The sequence below is a fragment of the Gracilinanus agilis genome, chromosome 1, assembly GCF_016433145.1.
Source record: "Gracilinanus agilis isolate LMUSP501 chromosome 1, AgileGrace, whole genome shotgun sequence".
Lineage (NCBI taxonomy): Eukaryota > Metazoa > Chordata > Mammalia > Didelphimorphia > Didelphidae > Gracilinanus > Gracilinanus agilis.
The window spans coordinates 230,663,875-230,682,774 of NC_058130.1; the positions used below are offsets into that span (position 1 = coordinate 230,663,875).

The following is an 18,900-nucleotide window of genomic DNA, read 5'->3' on the forward strand; positions in this document are numbered from 1 at the left end:
TATATATATATATATATATATATATACACACACACACACATATATATGTGTGATTCCCAAGCTTTTCCAGAGTTATAAACACCCTACAACTTGATTTATATACTTTTATCACCTCAATTTCTTTTTTTTTAATCCTTACCTTCCATCTTAGAATCAACACTGTATATTGGTTCCAAGGCAGAAGAGCAGTAGGGCTAGGCAATGAGAGCTAAGTGACTTGCCCAGGATCATACAGCTAGGAGGTGTCTGAGGCCAGATTTGAACCCAGGATCTCCCATCTCTAGGCCTGGCTCACAATCCACTGAGCCATCGAGCTGCCCCCACACCTCAATTTATTTTTAATTACAAATACTGAAAAACTAAGAATTCCATGGCATCCATTAAAATAATGGAATACTATAAATTCAAACTAAGTTAACACAGTCACCATGTACTCAATACAAAATGACTATTTTGGCTAAATGTTTACATTTATTATTAAAGTGAAAAGGGCTTGAGGTAACTAAAATACTCTAAATACTATGTGTTTTCAGCTGTAACAAAACATTTATGTCTATAACTTTTCATTTTTTTGTAAATACAAACTTCCTACTTTGAGCTATAAATGCAACTGACAAGAGAAACAGTGAATATTATTTATTTACATTTTCCTGCAGAAATACAAAACTAGAAAAATAAATAGTCCCAGTCTAAATTAGACCAAATAAGTCCACTACTCAGTCAAACTTACTGAGTAGGTTTCTTGTTCTTGGTAGTCATTCCTATTATCTCTTTTCATCATTTTTCTTGTCATTTTGCCATTTTTTTTCATTGGAGATCCTCTTCCCTATCATATACTCACTCTTAACTCCACATAACTTCATCTATTTAAGTTGCTATTACATCACTTTGGGAAAACAAGTTTATGGCTCACCATCTGGTTCTTCTCCAATTAATAAAATTTTCACCAGAAAGTAGATTTCCTATACTGAATGCCCTACTTCATCTACTAACTTCAGATTATATATTGTATTGTAAGTAACATTGAAGGCAACTGCTATTGCCTTATGAGGAAAGTATAGTATTTCAAAATGGCCTCCTCATGCCATTTATCCTTTAAAGTTAGTCAAGCTACTATTTATGCCAATTTTGAAAAGCTTGTTCTTTACAAGCTGTTCACTAAAAAGTATCAAAATGTCTTTTAACAATTAATTCACCCCTCTGGGCCTCAGTTTCCTTATCTATAAAATGAGAAGATTGAATTAAATTCAATGATCTCTAAAGTCCTTTCACATTCTAACATTCTGTACATTCTATATTTTGTTTTCAACTTCCTTTTATTACAAATGGTTTAAAAAAACCTACATTTTTTCATTCAAAAAGACAAAAGAATTCACTAACTAGATATTATATATCTTTTGCCCTACAAGATTGAGGTCTTAATACTACCCAGAATGTTTTTTCCCTTTATCTGCAGGAGTAAGGCTTCCCAAAAGATACTTAGATTACAAATCAGTTTTTATTCTATATTGTATCTTCAATTTAAATCCATCATAATTTAATTGTGCAACTGCTCCATCTTCTTCAGACTTTAATCCAAGTTGTCTTCTTCCTTTAATATATAAGGTAAAAATTCTCCAATACTGTTTGGCTTTGTGGGCCTTAGTCTTCGTTCTTCTGGAGAAAACTTAATAAGTGGTGAAAGAGATTTTCTTTCACCAAGGGACATTCGTAGAGATGGTCTTATGTTTTCTGTGCAGAGAGCAGGAAAATCTCCTAGAAAATGAACTATGTCATCTGTTTCCACATTATTTGAAGTATAGCCCAATTCTGAATCCTGTTTTGTGTGTATTTCAGGAGAAAACTCTTTCTTTTTCTCATATACAGATTTTTTAAGAGATTCCAATCTACTGCGGATAGCCTCAAAATCCAAAGTTCTTTCTTCAGTATTTGATATTTTTCTCTCTGTCTCTTCCATTAAGACATCATTAGCCACTGAACTATACTGCCCTGCTTCATCAATGGACTCTGTGCTAAAGGAGCTATTAAGACTCAAATTGTCAGCTACTTCTGGAAGGGTTTCGTGTAATATATCAAAATGGACAGCCTTATTACTATTAGAACTAATTTCATTCGGGATCATAGAATTCCACACCCAAGACTGTTCTTTACAAGATGCAGATGAGAAGTTCAATTTTTTAACATGCTCTTCTTTGCCATTAACTCCATCCATCTTATTTTCTGCAGCAGATAAAATTGATCCTGTATAGTCACTTTCTTCAAGATCTTCTTGTAAAGCTGAACATTCTGAGGTCTGATCCTGGATTCCTTTGGTTAAAATTTCTGTGCATTTGCTTGTTAGTGGGTCAAGGTGACTAGTTCCTATATTCTCTTGAGGCCCAAATTTTGGAGATCCTTTTTCTTCAGGCAGGAACGATTTACTAAAAACTGACCCTGAGAGAAAACTGTTCATGTTTAAACATGTTTGATCACTTAATACAGCATCTGTTTGAGCCACCTCTATATCTGGATCAACTTCATCTTGAAAAACTTCTCTTTGTGAGTTTCTAATTTCAGGAGTCAAATCTTCTGGAGTTCTTGGAATCTGCTTCCTTGTCAAAAATGGATTAGAAAATAAATGGTTGATTAAGGTCCCTAATTCTACATCTCTTCCTTCACAAAGCTGTGGTGAATCTGCTATAACTGCCTTGGCAACCTCCTCTGCCAGATGATCTACTTCTTTTTTGAAGGGATCTAGCTTTGGTGTTGAAAGCATAGAACTCTCTCTGTTCTTCTGAGCTGACAATGATTGAGATGTGTCCATTTTGACTTTTTTTTTGTTTTTTGAAAGTGATTGTTCTTTATCTCTAATAGTCTTTGTCTTCATATCCTTTTCAAGCAATATTACACTGCTACTATCAGACACTGTATCTGACTGCATTGGAAGGACAGCAGCCCTGTTCACTAGTTCATCTGTAGTTCTTATTGCACTATCATCCTCAGTTCTTATTGCATTATCATCCATCCCATGGAAATCTTCTTGGGTATGCTTCTTAGATGCATCTGGAAGTGACATGGGATATCGATAGAAGACACTATTTTCATAAACTTCTTCTGAAGCAGGATCAAATGAAAGAGGAGACATTGCTGGTAAAAGATCCAGGGCTGGCGTCTCATCTTTAATTAGACTAAAAGGAGCCTGATTAAGGAACTCTTCCCACTTCTTATTCCATTTTCTTTGTTTTTCAGCATTTGATTGCCTTATAAGAGCAGCCTCTTGTTTTATTTTATACCTCAATTGCTTCACATGTGATAAAGTGATTTTCTGAACTCTGGCCTCTCTCTCAACATAATTAAGGTCTGCTGTCAATCCTGTTTGGTCAGTATGACTACGTTCATTTTTTAAAATCTTCAGGGCTTCATTTAGTAATTGAATAACAGTTAAAAGATTCAATTTTCCAGCTTCATAAAGGTTTCCTATAAATAAATGGCACATTTGTTTTTCAATTCTATCCAGTAAGAGCCTTGGAACCTTAATAGCAACACCAGCTCCATCCAAAGTATACTGATCAACATGACCTGTAATGACCGAATTAACAACTTCTCTTTCTTTTTCCAAAAATGTAAGAGTTTCCATCACAGAATTCCACATCAATCGAACCTTTTGAACTTTTTCTAATATGTCTCTTGGGTCTTCATTCTGGTTCTTTTTTTGTAATTTTTGCAATTCAGTATGTTGTGAATTCAAATCTCTTATTTCTTTAATTAATGCTTGAGAATTTTCCTGGTATTGTCGAATCAGAGAATCTTCTTTTTGTAAAATTTGTAAAAACCTGGTTCGTCCTATGTAACATCTTGTAAAGGACTTACAGGGCTCTTGAGACTTTTTATTAAATGTCTCTATGAAGTACGTATTATTAGAACTTTCAGAGTTGGTTTTAATATATTGTGCTGCAACAAATCTTGCAAAACAGTACATGAGATCAACAAATTTAGGGCCACCAGGAAAAAGAAACAATGAACCAACAACTTAAGGAAAGCTGCTTCCACATTCATCAGAAATTTTTTTCAACCACTCACAGCACTGTTTCCGAAATTCAACATCAGCTTTTCGGTCTATTGGAGGCCAACAAAATCTGAAGACTTCTTTGGCATGGGATGGATTCAGAGCAGTAAACAAAAAGTAGGCAACTATGTGAAAGGCATCACTGTTAGGTTTGTCAAACATGTTCGCGCCCAGCTTCGTGTGCGTAGCGAGCTTCCCCGCTTCGGCCGCGGCCTTGTCGGGGTCGAAGTCCAGCGCCAACAGGATCTGCCACAAGTGGTCCTTCTTCCAGGTCGGAGATGCTACGGCAGGGGAGTTCATGGTACACGGTTCCTTCTTCCTCCTGCTTTGCCTCAGGCCGCAGCCCAGCGCACGCGGAAGACCCAAGGCCGGGAGCGGCCAGCTCCAGGGCGCTGAGGGGAGGCCCAGAGGGCGGGAGCGAAAAGACAATGACAAAAGACCAGGCCCCGAGAAGCTTCTTCCTCCGCCGCTTCTCTACATGCCTCCCGTTCTCCCCCGGCGGCAGCGGAGGCAACTGCTCAGCCGCCGCTACCAATCCAGGTACTCAAGAAAGCAGCCATTTCTATTGCCCGCAGAAATAACCGCCCAATGCCTAATTTTTTAAATAAATCTAAATAAATATCAGTTGCTCTGATAATCTGTAATCAAGGCTAAAAGGCAGGAGAGTCATATTAGAATGGGTCAGTGAGTTCTCCATTTTAGGTAGCACATTTTCATTTTATCAGGGGTTTTCCAGGAACTAACCCAAAGGAGGGGCTCTAACATTCACGCATTGATAGGAAACAGAATTTGTGGAAGGAGGGGTTGGGTGTTATCTCAGAAAAGTAAAAACATTCCGGTAGAAACATCTCCACCTAATTTATAGGGATCCCAACTATCTTTTACTTAATGGCTGTTTTCTATTAGGGAGCCTCACTATTTTTGCATTAGGTCAGTCAATGAGCATAAAAGTGCTTATTGTGTGCCTGGCACTGTGCTAAGCCCCAGGGATGCAAAAAGGCAAAAACAGGTCCCTTCCCTCAGTGAACTCTGATAGGGATGGGAGAGACATGTACATGCACAAGATCTATGCAGTGTAAATGAGGGGAAGTAATTTCAGAAGTAAGGCTTTTGCAAAGCCCTCTTCCACAGTAGACTAAGCCAGGATAGAACAGGGGCAAGGCATTTGTGCACTGTAGGCAAAGTTTAAAAATTGAGTATTTTACCATCCACTAGAGGCTTTAATCCTCTGTAATATAATTTGAGTTATCACAAAATAAATATCTATGGGCTCCAGAGAGCAGAATTTTCTGGAATTAAAAATATAGATATTTATAAAAAAAAATTAACTGTTCCTGGTTACTTCCTCTGAATGTTGCACCCTAAATATCTGTGAACATTGGCTACTCCAAGTCTCATGTATTGAGGTCAACATGTTTTCCTTTCCTTTCCTTTCCTTTCCTTTCCTTTCCTTTCCTTTCCTTTCCTTTCCTTTCTTATCTTTTCCTTTTGCCTTTTCTTTTCTTTTCTTATCTTTTCTTTTCTTTTTTTTTGTCCTCGAGAACTACTTTCAGCTCTACTCATGTGAATGTGAAATGAGAGTAGCAGGTTCCATGGCAGAACTCTCTCTATATAGAAATTCTAAGAACTTAGAGAATGTCTTTATAGTTTAAGTCCATAGACTTCTAAAGGATCAATGGAGAGATTTAAGTGGGTTTGTGCACTTGGGTAGAAAAAAGTGAACAGCTTTATTTTCCTTAACCTCCAAATGAAATTAAAGATCTCCTTTAATTATGTATGGCAATAGATGTCATTCTGAGAATGAGTTCATAACAAGCTTTGCTAGACTTATGAAGGGGTCTGTGATAAGATAAAGATAAAGAACCTTTTATTTAGTTAGAGGTTCTCTCCAGGAGCACACTTCTAAGTTCAACATCTAGGTTTTATTTTATTTAGAAAAATAAAAGCATGCATTTTACAAGATTCTTTAATCATAGTTACTTCTTTTCAGGGATTACACATCTGAGAGTGTCCATTAAAAAAGGCAATGGGAGTAAAAAGAAATTAATTAACTACTTGAAATTTTAACAGGTTTTAATGACAATATTCAGTAGTCCAACAATATATAGTAATCTGTTATATATCTAGTAATCAAACTATAGGGAAACACAGTTGAGAACTCAGTAGAAGGTGAACAAACAAAAAACAAAAGGCCCCGAGAATTCAAAAGAGAGTTCATGCACTAAAAATCATGTACTTTACTCAAATGATAGACCTCTGTAGAGGCAGCTGGTTGGCAAAGTGGATAGAATCCTGGGCCTGGAGTCAGGAAGAGCTGAGATCAAATTTAATCTCAGTCACTTCTGAGCTGGGTGACCCTGGGCAAGTTATTTAACTTCGCTCTGCTTCAATTTCCTCAACTATAAAATGGGTAGAATAATCACACCAACCTCAATTGGTTGTTGTAAAGATCAAATGAGATAACATATGTAAAAAACACTCAGCCTAGTGTCTGGTATGTAGTAGGTTAAATATAAATGCACATTTCCTTTCCTTTCTCTCTCCTTGGATTCTCACTCAAACCCCTTAATTCTCATTTTAGAAAAAGTTCTAACAAGCTTGGCTATTTTCGTTTTCCAGCCCATATCTAATGGAGGGGAGTGACTGGAATTAGCCATGTTCACAAACATAAATGAGCACTGACAGCCCTAGTGATGAGGAAGGAAACAAAAAGCAAACAAAAATACTATAAAAGCAGACAAGAACATTTCCAAAGCTAAGCACTTTGAGGACATTTAGTGCAGGGACAAATATCCCTGATGACTTCAATTATTTCTGAAGGTATCATGATTTTAGAGTACAGTATAATAATCGATGTTCCATTTTTTCATCTCTGTTATTTTATTCATGGCATCTGGCACAGTGCTTGGCACACAGTTGATATTAGAATAATGCTTATAGAACATTATTAAATTATTAAATCTAATTAATTTAATGCTAATAATGACTGATTTATCAAGAAAAGATTAATTTATAAATAGCATGCATTTTCCAAGAAGACAAGAAAAGGGCTCGATAAGGACTGGGACAGGATTTGTCATTTCAGTGGCATAAGGAACTCCCAGATAAGGAAGCTCTTTACTAATATTGGTTGGCACCTTCTCTGCCATTTATAGATTCAGAGAGTTGTCTAGAATAGTTAAAGGAGAAGCAATTTGGCTAGTCACATAGTGTGGGTCAGAAAGAGAATTTGAATTCAGATCTTCATGGTTCTGAGGCTAGTTATCCATTTATGATGGCATCCTGCCTCACTGTAAATCACATCAGAAATATTGTCATCTGGTATAGAGATGACCTTGGGCCCTTTAGGCCTGAACTATTAGAATCCAAGCTCTATAACATCCTTCCAAAGTAAGAAGGCTTTGAGAACACATTTGGTGTATATGATTCTTTTTCTATTGGTTAAAGAGCAGTCTAGTTGAGTTGGGAGATCAGATGAGAATTTACTAAGGCATAGGCAGGCTGAAGGGCAACTAGGTAGTGCAGGGGATAGAATGACAGGCCTGGAGTCAGGAAGACTTCTCAGAAAATCTTTCTGAGTTTAAATCTGGCTTCAGACACTTACTAGCTACATGACCCTGGGCAATTGGCAAACTGCTCCAGTATCTTTTTCAATAAACTCCAAATGAAGTCATGAAGACTTGGTGGACACAACTAAGTAACATGTAAACATGAAGATGGGATGCAATCTATGTTAGTGGAAGGACTACCCATACTGATGAAATCATGGGACCTTTAATTTTTGTTTGGGTTGCAGTATTTGTTTCTTTACTTGTAAAGAAATAAGTAAGTCATGACTAATAGAAACTTCAGTAAACTATTAGTGAAGCATGCCTTTTTTTCTCTTATTGGAGAAATGATTTAACACAAATTGATAGGACCATAGATTTAGAGAGGGGAGAGACATTTGAAGTCATCTAGTACAATGCCTTTATTTTACAGTGAAGAAAAATGAGACTCAGAGAAGTTGTTACTTGTCCAAATTCAAGCAAATAGAAAGTGAAAGAATGAGTGTTTGAGGTCTTCCAGCTCCCAAACCTGTATACTCTTTCTACTGGACACATCAGTGAATGTATTGTCATCCATGGTTAGTGTGTTGATTTGTTTGGCTTAGCTTAATTTTTTTGTATAGCTGGGGAATTCTTTGGAGAGGAAAAGAGGATAATTATAGAGCTGGCAGGGGTTTTAGAAGCCTTCAAATTTTAGTTCCCTCATTTTATAGATGAGGAAACTGAGTCCCAGAAACCTTAAAGTTGGTAAAAAATGACAGCAATATTAAAAAAAATCAATAAAACAGGGCAGCTAGGTGGTACAGTGGATAGAGTTTCAGGCCTGAAGTCAGGAAGACTCATCTTCCTGAGTTCAAATATGGCCTCAAACACTTACTAGCTGTGCGACTCTGGGCAAGTCACTTAACCTTGCTTGCCTCAGTTTCTTCACCTGTAAAATGAACTGGAGGAAGAAATGGGAAACCACTCTGGGATCTTTGTCAAGAAAAACCCAAACAGGATCACAAAGAATCAAAAACGATTGTACAACAAAATCAATAAAACATTTATTTAATCAAAAAATTCCCAGCAAGGCAGTTCTGGTCTTTGTTTTTCTTACTTTTTTTTTATTTTCTAGGAAGCAGTTGTGAATGGCTTTGTAATTATTTTCTAGGAAGCAGTTGTAAATGGTGCGAGAATGAATAAAAATCATATAGAAAGAGAGGGTCTGTCTTCTTTAAAAGGAGATTTTTAATGTGTTTCAAGCTATTATAAATAACTTACATCATGCCACTATAAGTTAACATTCTTGTTTGAAAATAGAAAGTGGGTATATTGATTTTTCTTGTGTTAGAAGTACAAGTTGCCCAGTGGCAGGAAACATCTTTTCTACCACCGGAGGGAATCAAACTCACGCTTTTGTAATTGAACTTCCAAAGATGAGCTATAACTGCTTTCCTGTAAAGAATGCTTTGGGGACATTTATTCTCCAGAAGCCATGTGGTATCATTGTGAAACATTGGTCTTCTGAAGACTGGGGATTTGTTGTGATCAATGGGCAGCCCCAGCAGTAAGTAATACTGCCATTGTAATCTCTGATGGAAATGGTAGGGTGGCTTGGTTGGGGGGAAGATGTACAGGAAACCAGTTCTTGGTTTTTATCCCTTTTTTTTATTGTAAATGATGACTTTTTTTTTTTTTTACAATTAAGCCATCATAAGTCCTGGGGTTAGCACATTTCTTCCATTAAAATCTTGTTCTGTGCGGTTGTTTACCGTGGAATAATTAATGCTATTTAGCTATGCTTTCTTTCTAGGTCTAGAGATGGCATGGGTCCAGCGGCCACCAGAGAAGGCTATCAGTGGGGAATCTTTTAACGTGACCTATGCTGTCTTTGCTTCAGATGACTTTTATGACTATGCTATCAGAAATGGCATCCTTTCCCACAGGTATAGCCTTGCCTAGGGGCTTCTCCAAGTTTCAAAATACTTACTAATGTCATGCATTTCTGATATTCTCTGATAAGTGCAACGATGACCTACTTGTGGAAATAACTTGCAATATATGTGATGATCGAATCCAGACCTCTTCCCATCTGGATAGATTGCTTTTAGATATTCACTGATGCTTTTGTGGTCAATGGAAAGTTAGTGGAAGGAGATGGCATGAGCCTGAGGTCTCTGTGTAAGGATCAGTCACTTAAATTATCCTTGATAATGGAGGACACCATTCTCAGATAAATGAAATATATCACTTTAGACAATTTTAGTTTCAATAGTCTTTCCCACTGCAACTTGCTCTGCCCCTACTCTTTTAGAACCAGAACTTACACTTTCATTCCTTGCTTCTCCAATTCAAGATGCTACAAGCTGTGGAATGCCCAAAAGATGGAAACAGGGAAGGAAGACCTGGCAAGTTAATAAACTGTCCAATAAATGCCTGCTTAACTGAGAGTTGGATGTAAATGACAGGTCAAATCCTGTTAACTTGAATACCATTAGCGAAATCAGTGGCAGCTCTGTGTAGTTGGTTTTAGCTGTTGGGTATCTCAAGAATTTGCTGGTGGGAGAGCCCTATGTAAAGTTTCTTGTATCCTTCTAGCCTGACCTGGATCAGGCTTAAACTGGAGCCCTCTCTTTCCTTTTCTCTTCTTACTTGCTTGGGATAATGGGAGAGGATAGGAGATGCTAATAGGATGGATCCTACTTTGCTCAAAGTAAGAACTTTTTTTTCAATAAAATTATATACTTCGTTGGAAAGAAAAAAAGATCTAAGCTTCTTATGATGGCCCATCTACTCTGAGTGGTGTTAGAAATACAGTGAAGGTCTGCCCAAATGAGTAAATGAAGGCATCACTCTCTTTGGTATTCATTATAACAGGATTCATTGTAATGGGTATGAGATCAAAATAGATGAAAGGAACTGGGTGAAATATCTGATATTTTTCCATCAGAGAATTAAGTGAAGTTCACTGTTACTTGAGAAAACAATGTGAAAACATTCTTTCTTAGTTTAGTGCATTCGTTTCCCTCTAACAAGAAGTAAAAAAGAAAAGACACATAAAGCATGATGTACCAGAAGAATAGTGAGAAAACAATGGTATCAGGAAGGGCATACACTACATCTATTTAGGAGGCAGCAGTCACACAGGACATGATATATTCCATATACTATGAATAAGCACAGCAATTGATAGCACCACTGTACAGTTGACGATTTGTGCAAATGAGAGTGGGGAAAGGAAATTTGGCATAGCAGAATGTGCTCTGACTCAGGTGTCTAAAAACCTGATTTCGAGTCTTGGCTTTTTCACTAACTTAGTATATAACCACGAGCAAGTTGCTTTATCCCTGAAGTCCTTAATCTTTTTTTTTAAAAAACCCTTTCCTTTCATCTTAGAATCAATACTGTGTATTGGTTCTAAGGCAGAAGAGTAGTAGGGGTTAGGCAATGGGGCTTAAGTGACTTGCCCAAGGTCACAACAGCTAGGAAGCACATGTCTAAGGTCAGACGTGAACCCAGGACCTATCCATCTGTGGACCTGGCTCTCAATCCCTGAGTCAGTCACCTAGCTGTCCCTTGAAGTCCTTAATTTTCACCAGGGAAGATGGAGTAAAAAATCTCAATGATACCTTCCAATCTTAAAATCCAATCACTTTCTAAATGTCTCCATATTTTGTGTCATTGTCGATTGGAAAGTATTTATACTATTTACTTTTCCCTTAGTGTCAGGGGAATTCTTGAATTTTGTCTTTTTTTTTTTCCCACCGAAACAACCCTGACCTCTTTGAGAACAAGGATCGCCTTTTACTTTTCTTTGTATTGCCAACTCTCAGCACACTGCCTGACACTTAGTAGGTTCTTAATAAATGGTTACTGACTGATGGACAACTGCCTGCTGCCCTTCAGTGTAGCCAGGGAAGGGTGAGGAGAAGCCCTTTAGAAATGTAGTGAAAAGGTTGATAAGAATAGTTGTAGGAGGCTCAACTATAAGAGACTAAATGATCTGTGCGGAATACCACCTTCCTTAGAGCCCTGTCTTTCCTTTTCTTTTTTATTGAGTCCAGATTTTAATTCAGTGAAATAAACTAATGGGTTTTGTTAGAATAACTAGCACCTTGTTTGAGCTAACTGCTCCTTAAATCACAATGTAAAATGTAAATGAGATTTTAAATGAGAGATTACATAGAGAATAAAGGAGAGAACAGTAGCCATATTGGTGAAAGATTTTGCTAAGGTTGTTTTAATCTATTGTTTTAAATGATCCCATATGCTAATCAGCTATGACTACAGGGCATCTAAATCTCTATTTAGTTCAATCAAATTAAGTGGCTTGAGCCAATCATGAAACCCACTGAACTAGTCTCAGTCTAAGGAGAAAGGGAATATACATCACACACACAAAAGCCACTGCTTTTCACTCATTGAAATTCTTTTCACATTTCAATTTGGGTATTTTTCCTCTTACATTTGTACAGAGCATCTATGGTATGACTCATGAAGAGAAACTCATTGTAAGAGTTGGGCCAGATTACAAAATAGATTTCCTTTTTTTAAAAAAAACTTAACTGGAGGATTCAGGCATTTTAAAATTGCTGTGATTCAGTCAGCTATGAACATGATTTAGAAAAAAAAAACACCACCACAATTTTTTAGACAATGTAAAATGCATTATGGAATAGTGAAGAATTAACTGAAATTGTCATTCTCAACTCCTGAACATTTTTGTTCCATTTGGAATGATGGTATTCAGATGGAAAATAAAAGAAACAAATACATCATAAGAGTGACACAGAGAGCAAAGGTGACCTTAATTAAAAAATGCTTGGCTTTGGCGGGCTGGCTATTAGGCTTAGGAATTATATGAGGTCTTCATTACTTTTACTGATTTTCAAAGTTTTCCTATGCATTGTTTCATTTTTCCTAACTACGGATCCTATGAGGTAGGTAGAGTATGTATTATTATTTACATTTTACAAAAAGAGAAATGATGGCTCAGAGAGGTATCTTTTTTCACCTTTTGCAGGTATTTTGTTGACAATCCAAGTCACTGGATCATCCAAGCATTCTTAGAGTAGAACCCAGGTCTGTTCCATTACATCCCAATTCATTGGGTAGAGATTATGGTAGTTTCTCAAATATATGCCAACAGCATTCAGTCTCTGGAAGGTTTGTGTTATAAAAACACCGATTATCTAGAGATTAATCATATTTGTCTTATGAGGACCAGCATAGTTAACTTTGGAGAAGGTTATCAATATATTGATTGTGGGCTACTTATCTTTGTCATCACCATCACCATCATTATCTTGCACAGATATTCTTGAAGACCATTTAAGAAAATTGTAGTGTTCAGTCTTCATTGATGAAAGGAGTACCCACATCAATACAATCATAAATCCCCAAAGCATTCAAACAGTGATAATAATGATAGTTAAAATGTAAACATATGGAAATAAAAGAGATGTTATATTAACACATGTATTAGTTATTATTACCATTTCTTCAATAGGTAATATGTAAGAAATACTACACCTTGTTTTTCAGATGAGAGATAAAGGCACAAAGGGATTAAACAACCTGTTCAGTCACCTGGCTAATAAATGCTTGAGCTGGAAAATATTGATCTAATGCTAATTTCACTGTACCAGCATTGTGAAGTAGTGGCACAAGTGCCTGCCACCCCTCTGCCCGGTGGCCCAAAGTGAGCCCTTCTTCCCTCTGCTCTCTGAAGTAATTTGAGGGGCTCACAGGCAGCTTGAAGTTGCAGTTTGGGCACAAGACCTAGTTCAACAATGCTGCACTGTATGTTGTTTCTTCATCTCTGCCTTGATTTGGTTAGTGTTATTCAATAGCAAAGTCTCTTCAAATATTCATCTCCCTAGAAGTCATTTGACTGGTACTTTAAAAATAGGCATAGAGAACAGTTTTGAATTAGAAATGGTCATTGCATTTGTGGCCTCCACAAAAATTGTAATTAAACTGGTGAGACTGTCAGCTGCTTTCAGGTCTATTACAGTTTTGTTAGTGGTTTTCTACACATTATCTGAAACCTTTTTTGACCAAGTGTTTCATACTCTTTTTACTTCAGTACATGTTCATGTCCTTGCTGCAACTGCTCTAATTGGCCATTGTATGTTACCTGGAATATGGCTGTGACTATACATCTCAAATGGGAAATAGTGAGTTGAAACTAATAATGAGACAGCCTTAAAAATATTGAGGAAAAATAAGGGTTTTGTTTGTCTATTTTGTTTTGGTAGGTGTCTAGCAAACACTCAAGTTCTCTATTAGCCTTTCTCAAAATTTATCAGCTTTTTGTATTAACTGCTTAACCTTGCTTGCTGCCTGTGTGACCTTGGGAAATCATTTCCCCAATCTTTGGGTTGCATTATTCTTATCTGTAAAATGGGTTAGACTAGATGATCTTTAAAATCCTTTCCAGTGATCCTCTGAACTCTTCTACTCTCCCTCACCTAAGTAGCTACTGTCACCATAAATGGAATAAGTAAAAAATACATTTTCTAGAAATACTGATTGTTTTGCTTAATCGATGCTTGCATGATGTTTATGGTAAGTGAGAATTCCTCTGAGTGTGAGTGTTCATCCATTCATGGAAAACTTCCCCTGCAACTTGGTGCTCCAGAAAAAGCATATTATCTCCAAAACAGAAGGAGTACTCTGTTCCCCAGAGAATGTTTTATTTAGCCCAGTCTATTATAGGTCGACTATGACTAACATTTGGTTGTTTGGCTCAATTTTCTGATAAGGCTTCACATTTTGTACCTGCTATTTGGAGAACTTTTTGCAACTCCATTTAGACATCAGCATCTAATGGATAGTGCCCATCAGAGGAAGCCTAAACCTGAATACCCAAACAGAGACTGAAGATGTGATGTATTTGTTGTGACTGAAATAAATGGTTATTGATATTTTACTTTTAGGTGTTGCTTAATTAATAGGCCATCAATGTCTTCTTCTTGATCTAGGAATATAAGTTGTGGAAATGGGGGAGGGAAGGAAAGAAAGAGAAAGGGCAAGGATGAAATGAGTGTCTTAAAAAAAACCTCAAAACATTTTGTTTCTCTAGCAATGTAGCTGCTGCAAAGAAATTCTGTGAAGATGTAGAATGTCCTGCCAACTGGAAAGAAGCAAATGGAGAGAACTGCTGTGTCCACCATGCCAACATTCATTCTTGTCCTCTGGCCTTCATGGTTAGTAGTAGATAGTGGTGTGTTGATTTCTGTGGGCTCTTTCTATGGGGTGAAGCCTTTTTTTCTTTTTAAATGAAAAGGTTATATAAGCTCCCAGAAGGCAGGGCCTTAAAAACCTCAGAACTTCAGGGCTGGGCACTGGTATCTCTATACCAGTAGAGTTCAGGACTGGACTCAAGAAGACCTGAATATGAATCTTGCCACAGACACTAGCTGTATGACCCTGGGCAAATCACTTACTCTGTTTTAGTGTCCTCATCATTAATATTTGGATAATAATAGTAACTACCTCACAGGAAATGCACCAAGTTGTAGGGGAAGTTTTCTGTGAATGGAAGAACACTTATCCTCAGAGGAATGTTGTGAGGAATAAATGAGATAATTAATGTGAATTGCTTCGCAAACCTTGAAATACTATATGTTAGCTCATATATAGTAAATTGACTAGAAAATAGTAGGTGCTTAATAATGTTTATTTGCTAATAATAAGTGACTTCAATGGCACTTAAAGATTCCCAAAGCATCTTACCTATATTATCTTATTTGATTCTCCCCAATAGCTTTGAGATATTATAAATGTTATTTCTCTAACTTTATAGATGGGAAAAGCAAAGCTTTGAGAGGTAAAATAGCTCAAACTTGGATCTCTTAACTCTATGATCCTTTCTCTACTAATTAAACAGCAGACCCTCCACTTACTACTTTATATTAATCTATACTGAATCTTATTCCTTCCTTTGTGTCCTAATTCCTATAACTAATAGCATGGTTTCTAATATGTAAACACAGTCATACTATTGAAGTTAGTATCAAAGAATCAAAAAGTTTTTAATCAGTGATTAGTATGTTTTAGGTACGGTACTTCATATAATATTATATCTATCTATCTATCTATCTATTACATTATAGATATTATGTATCATGTTAGAATCTTAAGTAAGATAACATCTTTTCTATCAGCCAGAGTGAACAATGTGAATACAGTAGGCACTTAAATTAAAAAAAATTGGGATAGTTATTGCTTCTCTTCTTTTGTTTTTTCAATTAGATTGTAACCATCTTGCAGGCAGGGGTGTTGTTTTGCAAAGTAATCCTCAGGGTATCTAGTACAATGCACATAGGAAACACTGAAGCATTTTTTAACTGGGTAAATAGGATTCTTCCTCCTAATAGCCTATAAGTCTCTCTTTATGGGGAAAATCTTTGAAATTTTAGTCACTAGGTAAGCCTAGGGGCCAGTACTAGATTCATAGAAATCACTGGAAGAGAATTATGAAGCTCTATTTAAGAATATTAGAGCAACAAATATATATGTGTATATTGTATGTGAGTAACATACACATATTATACATGTATGGTATGTAATATGTGATACATACATATGTATAAACACAAAATAAATACACATATGTATAATTTAACTGGACCTCATGTCCATTAGATATTAGATTATAGAAATCTAAGCAAGGAAATTACTTAGTCTATCAATTCATATTGACAATTAATATATAGGTATCTCCAACTCAGTATGTCCAAAATAGAATTTATTTTCCCCTCCCATAAATCTCATCTCATCCTAACGATCTTATTGTCATCTTGCCAGTCATTTTAACTAGAAATCTAGATATTATCCTTGATTCCTTACTCTCACTCAACACACATGTCCAATTTGTTGTCAAATCTTGTTATTTCTATCTGTCTTCACAACATACTTCATATATGTTTCTTTCCCACTCACACAGTTCACATCTCTATTGCCTGGACTATTGAAATGGCCTCCTAATTAGCCTCTTGACCTCAAGTCTTTCCCCACTCCAAGTCATCCTTTCTCGAGTTAGCTGCTGAAGTGATTTGTGCCCAGGTCTAACCATGCCAAACACTCCTTTCTCCCAGGCCTGAGTAAGGTAGAACCACCCAGAAGCACGACTCCATTGCTTTCTATTTTAGAATCAATGATTCTTTTAAAATAGTCCAAGAAGAGCTTAGAAATAAATCCTTAGCTGGTATGGAGTAAGAGCATCTTATGACATTCTCTTTGCCATTAGAACCTTAGTTCTGTTTATGAGGTGAATTTTTAGAAGTCCTTGGAAATAAACCGCAAATTGAATAATGAGCTTTACCTTTTTTCCTCAGAAATATAAATGTTTATCATTCTCCAAATGTTAGTGTAAGCAGTTATCAACAAGCTGCCTATAGTATAAACAAAGCTACTGAATAAATAAATAGATGGACTCTGAGTAAAAGTAGAAGTGAAAGTTATTCCAATTTTATGCATTTTTCAAGGATTAGGAAATTTTGACTTTGATTTTTGTTTTTTTAAGTTATGCCTAGCACATAGTAGGTACTTAAATAATTGATTGATCATAATTTGGAAGAAAACAAGAATCTATATATGTATACATATATAACACATATATACATACATATAACCTATATACATAGCTTATATATGTATATAAAATAGAAAATATATTATATGAAATATAGTACAGAAACAATATATTTATGCATACAATATGATATATAAATACTTAATATACAATATATAAATATATAAAACACACACATATATATACAATAAAACATAATGTTTTATCATTATTTTTTTAAATCCACAACATAGTATAGAGCTAGTATTTAATGCTTGACTGATTATGGTTTTGAAGAAAATAGGAACCTATTGCAAATAAGTATAAGGTAATAGGTAACACAGATAATATTTTATTGTTAATATTTAGCTTTCTAAGTCTACATCCAGCTCACAGGGATCCCTATTTTTGGTTTAGTGACTTTGTTCTATTTGAGTTTGACACCATTGGATCGACTGCCACATTTTGCTCATTTATTTGGTATATTTCAGTGATAGCTTTCTATTTTGAACCAAACCAACAAATGATGACAAAAGAAATAGTGGAGAGAGTCCTGGATTTAGAGTCCTAGATCCTGGGTTTGAGTCCTTCTCTGTTACTACCTCCATTACAGAGGTGGGCAAGTCACTTTTGTGAGTCTGTTTCCTCATCTCTAAAATGAAGTTTGATTAGATGACCTTTAAAATATCTTCTAGCTCTAAAGCTATCCCTTTAATAATAATAATAATAATAATATATATATGCATATATATATATATAATTTTTACAGAGGTAAATGTGGTACAGTTGTCAAGAGCACTGGGCTTGGAGTCAGGAAGACCTGAGTTCAAATCTCACCTTAGATACTTCCTAGTTGTGTGATCCTGGGCAAGTCATTTAACCTCTGATTGCCTGACAAAAGGATCCACAAGATAAGAAAATGGCAAGTCACTCTAGTATCCTTGTCTAAAAAACCTCATGGATAGCTATGATCCATGCGGTAACAAAGTCAGATATGACTGAACAATAATAATGTCACCTTATAATTTACAAAATATTTATCAATTTGCAAGGCATTTTACACAACTCTTTACAACTTATAAAGCATGTTACTTGGAGCATACATAGCACTAAGTGTAGAGTTAGGAAGAGGAGTTCAAATTATCTTTCAGATAATTAATTACTAGCTTTGTGGCTCAGAGTAAGACACTTAACTTCTCTGAGATTCTCTTTCCTCATTCATAAAATTAAAGGGTTAGACTCGATAACTTCTAAGGTTAGTCTAGCTTAAATTTGTGATCCTTTGAGATACTTTTTAATAGACTGACTTGGTAAGACCTGGGTTAGGTAATTCAATTAATTTTTTGAGTCTCAATTTTTCTTCTGTAAGATGAAGATAATAGTAGCATCCTACCTCACTGGTTTGTTGTGAGGATCAAATGAGATAATACATATAAAACTCTTGAACACCCTAAAAGCACTATATAAAAGGCAGATCTTGTGATTATGTCAACACTGAGCAAGAATATGAATCAAACCAATCAATCAATTCATCAATAAAAATCTATTAAGTTCCTGTTAAATCCTAGACATGAAGCTGAGTACTGTGTGGTTCAAAAAACATAAATAACACTGTCCTTGCGTCCTGTCAAAGATAGTGTGGTAGAGATGCAGCTGGTCAAAAACCTTTGTTTTGGTGATAAGCAGTGGTTATGTTAAATAAGGTAAATGTTTATTGATCAGCTTTCCCCCCAAAAATGCATATG

The 18,900-nt window shown here is 36.0% G+C and overlaps 2 protein-coding genes across 2 annotated transcripts in view; one reads left to right on the plus strand and one right to left on the minus strand.

The window, feature by feature from the left end:
• Positions 1-999: 999 nt before the first annotated feature.
• On the minus strand, positions 1,000-4,345 carry LOC123250215 (HAUS augmin-like complex subunit 6). The gene is given in 1 exon segment (XM_044679235.1): positions 1,000-4,345. A coding segment is annotated over 1 exon segment (2,775 nt). The 3' UTR covers positions 1,000-1,570.
• A 128-nt stretch (positions 4,346-4,473) lies between these two features.
• LOC123250226 (atrial natriuretic peptide receptor 1-like) overlaps positions 4,474-18,900 on the plus strand; it is a 123,479-nt gene continuing 109,052 nt past the window's right edge. Inside the window, exons 1-3 of the mRNA XM_044679246.1 lie at positions 4,474-4,585; positions 9,389-9,521; positions 14,663-14,793. Coding sequence (XP_044535181.1) covers positions 4,474-4,585; positions 9,389-9,521; positions 14,663-14,793 — 376 coding nt within the window. The remainder of the gene's footprint in view (positions 4,586-9,388; positions 9,522-14,662; positions 14,794-18,900) is intronic.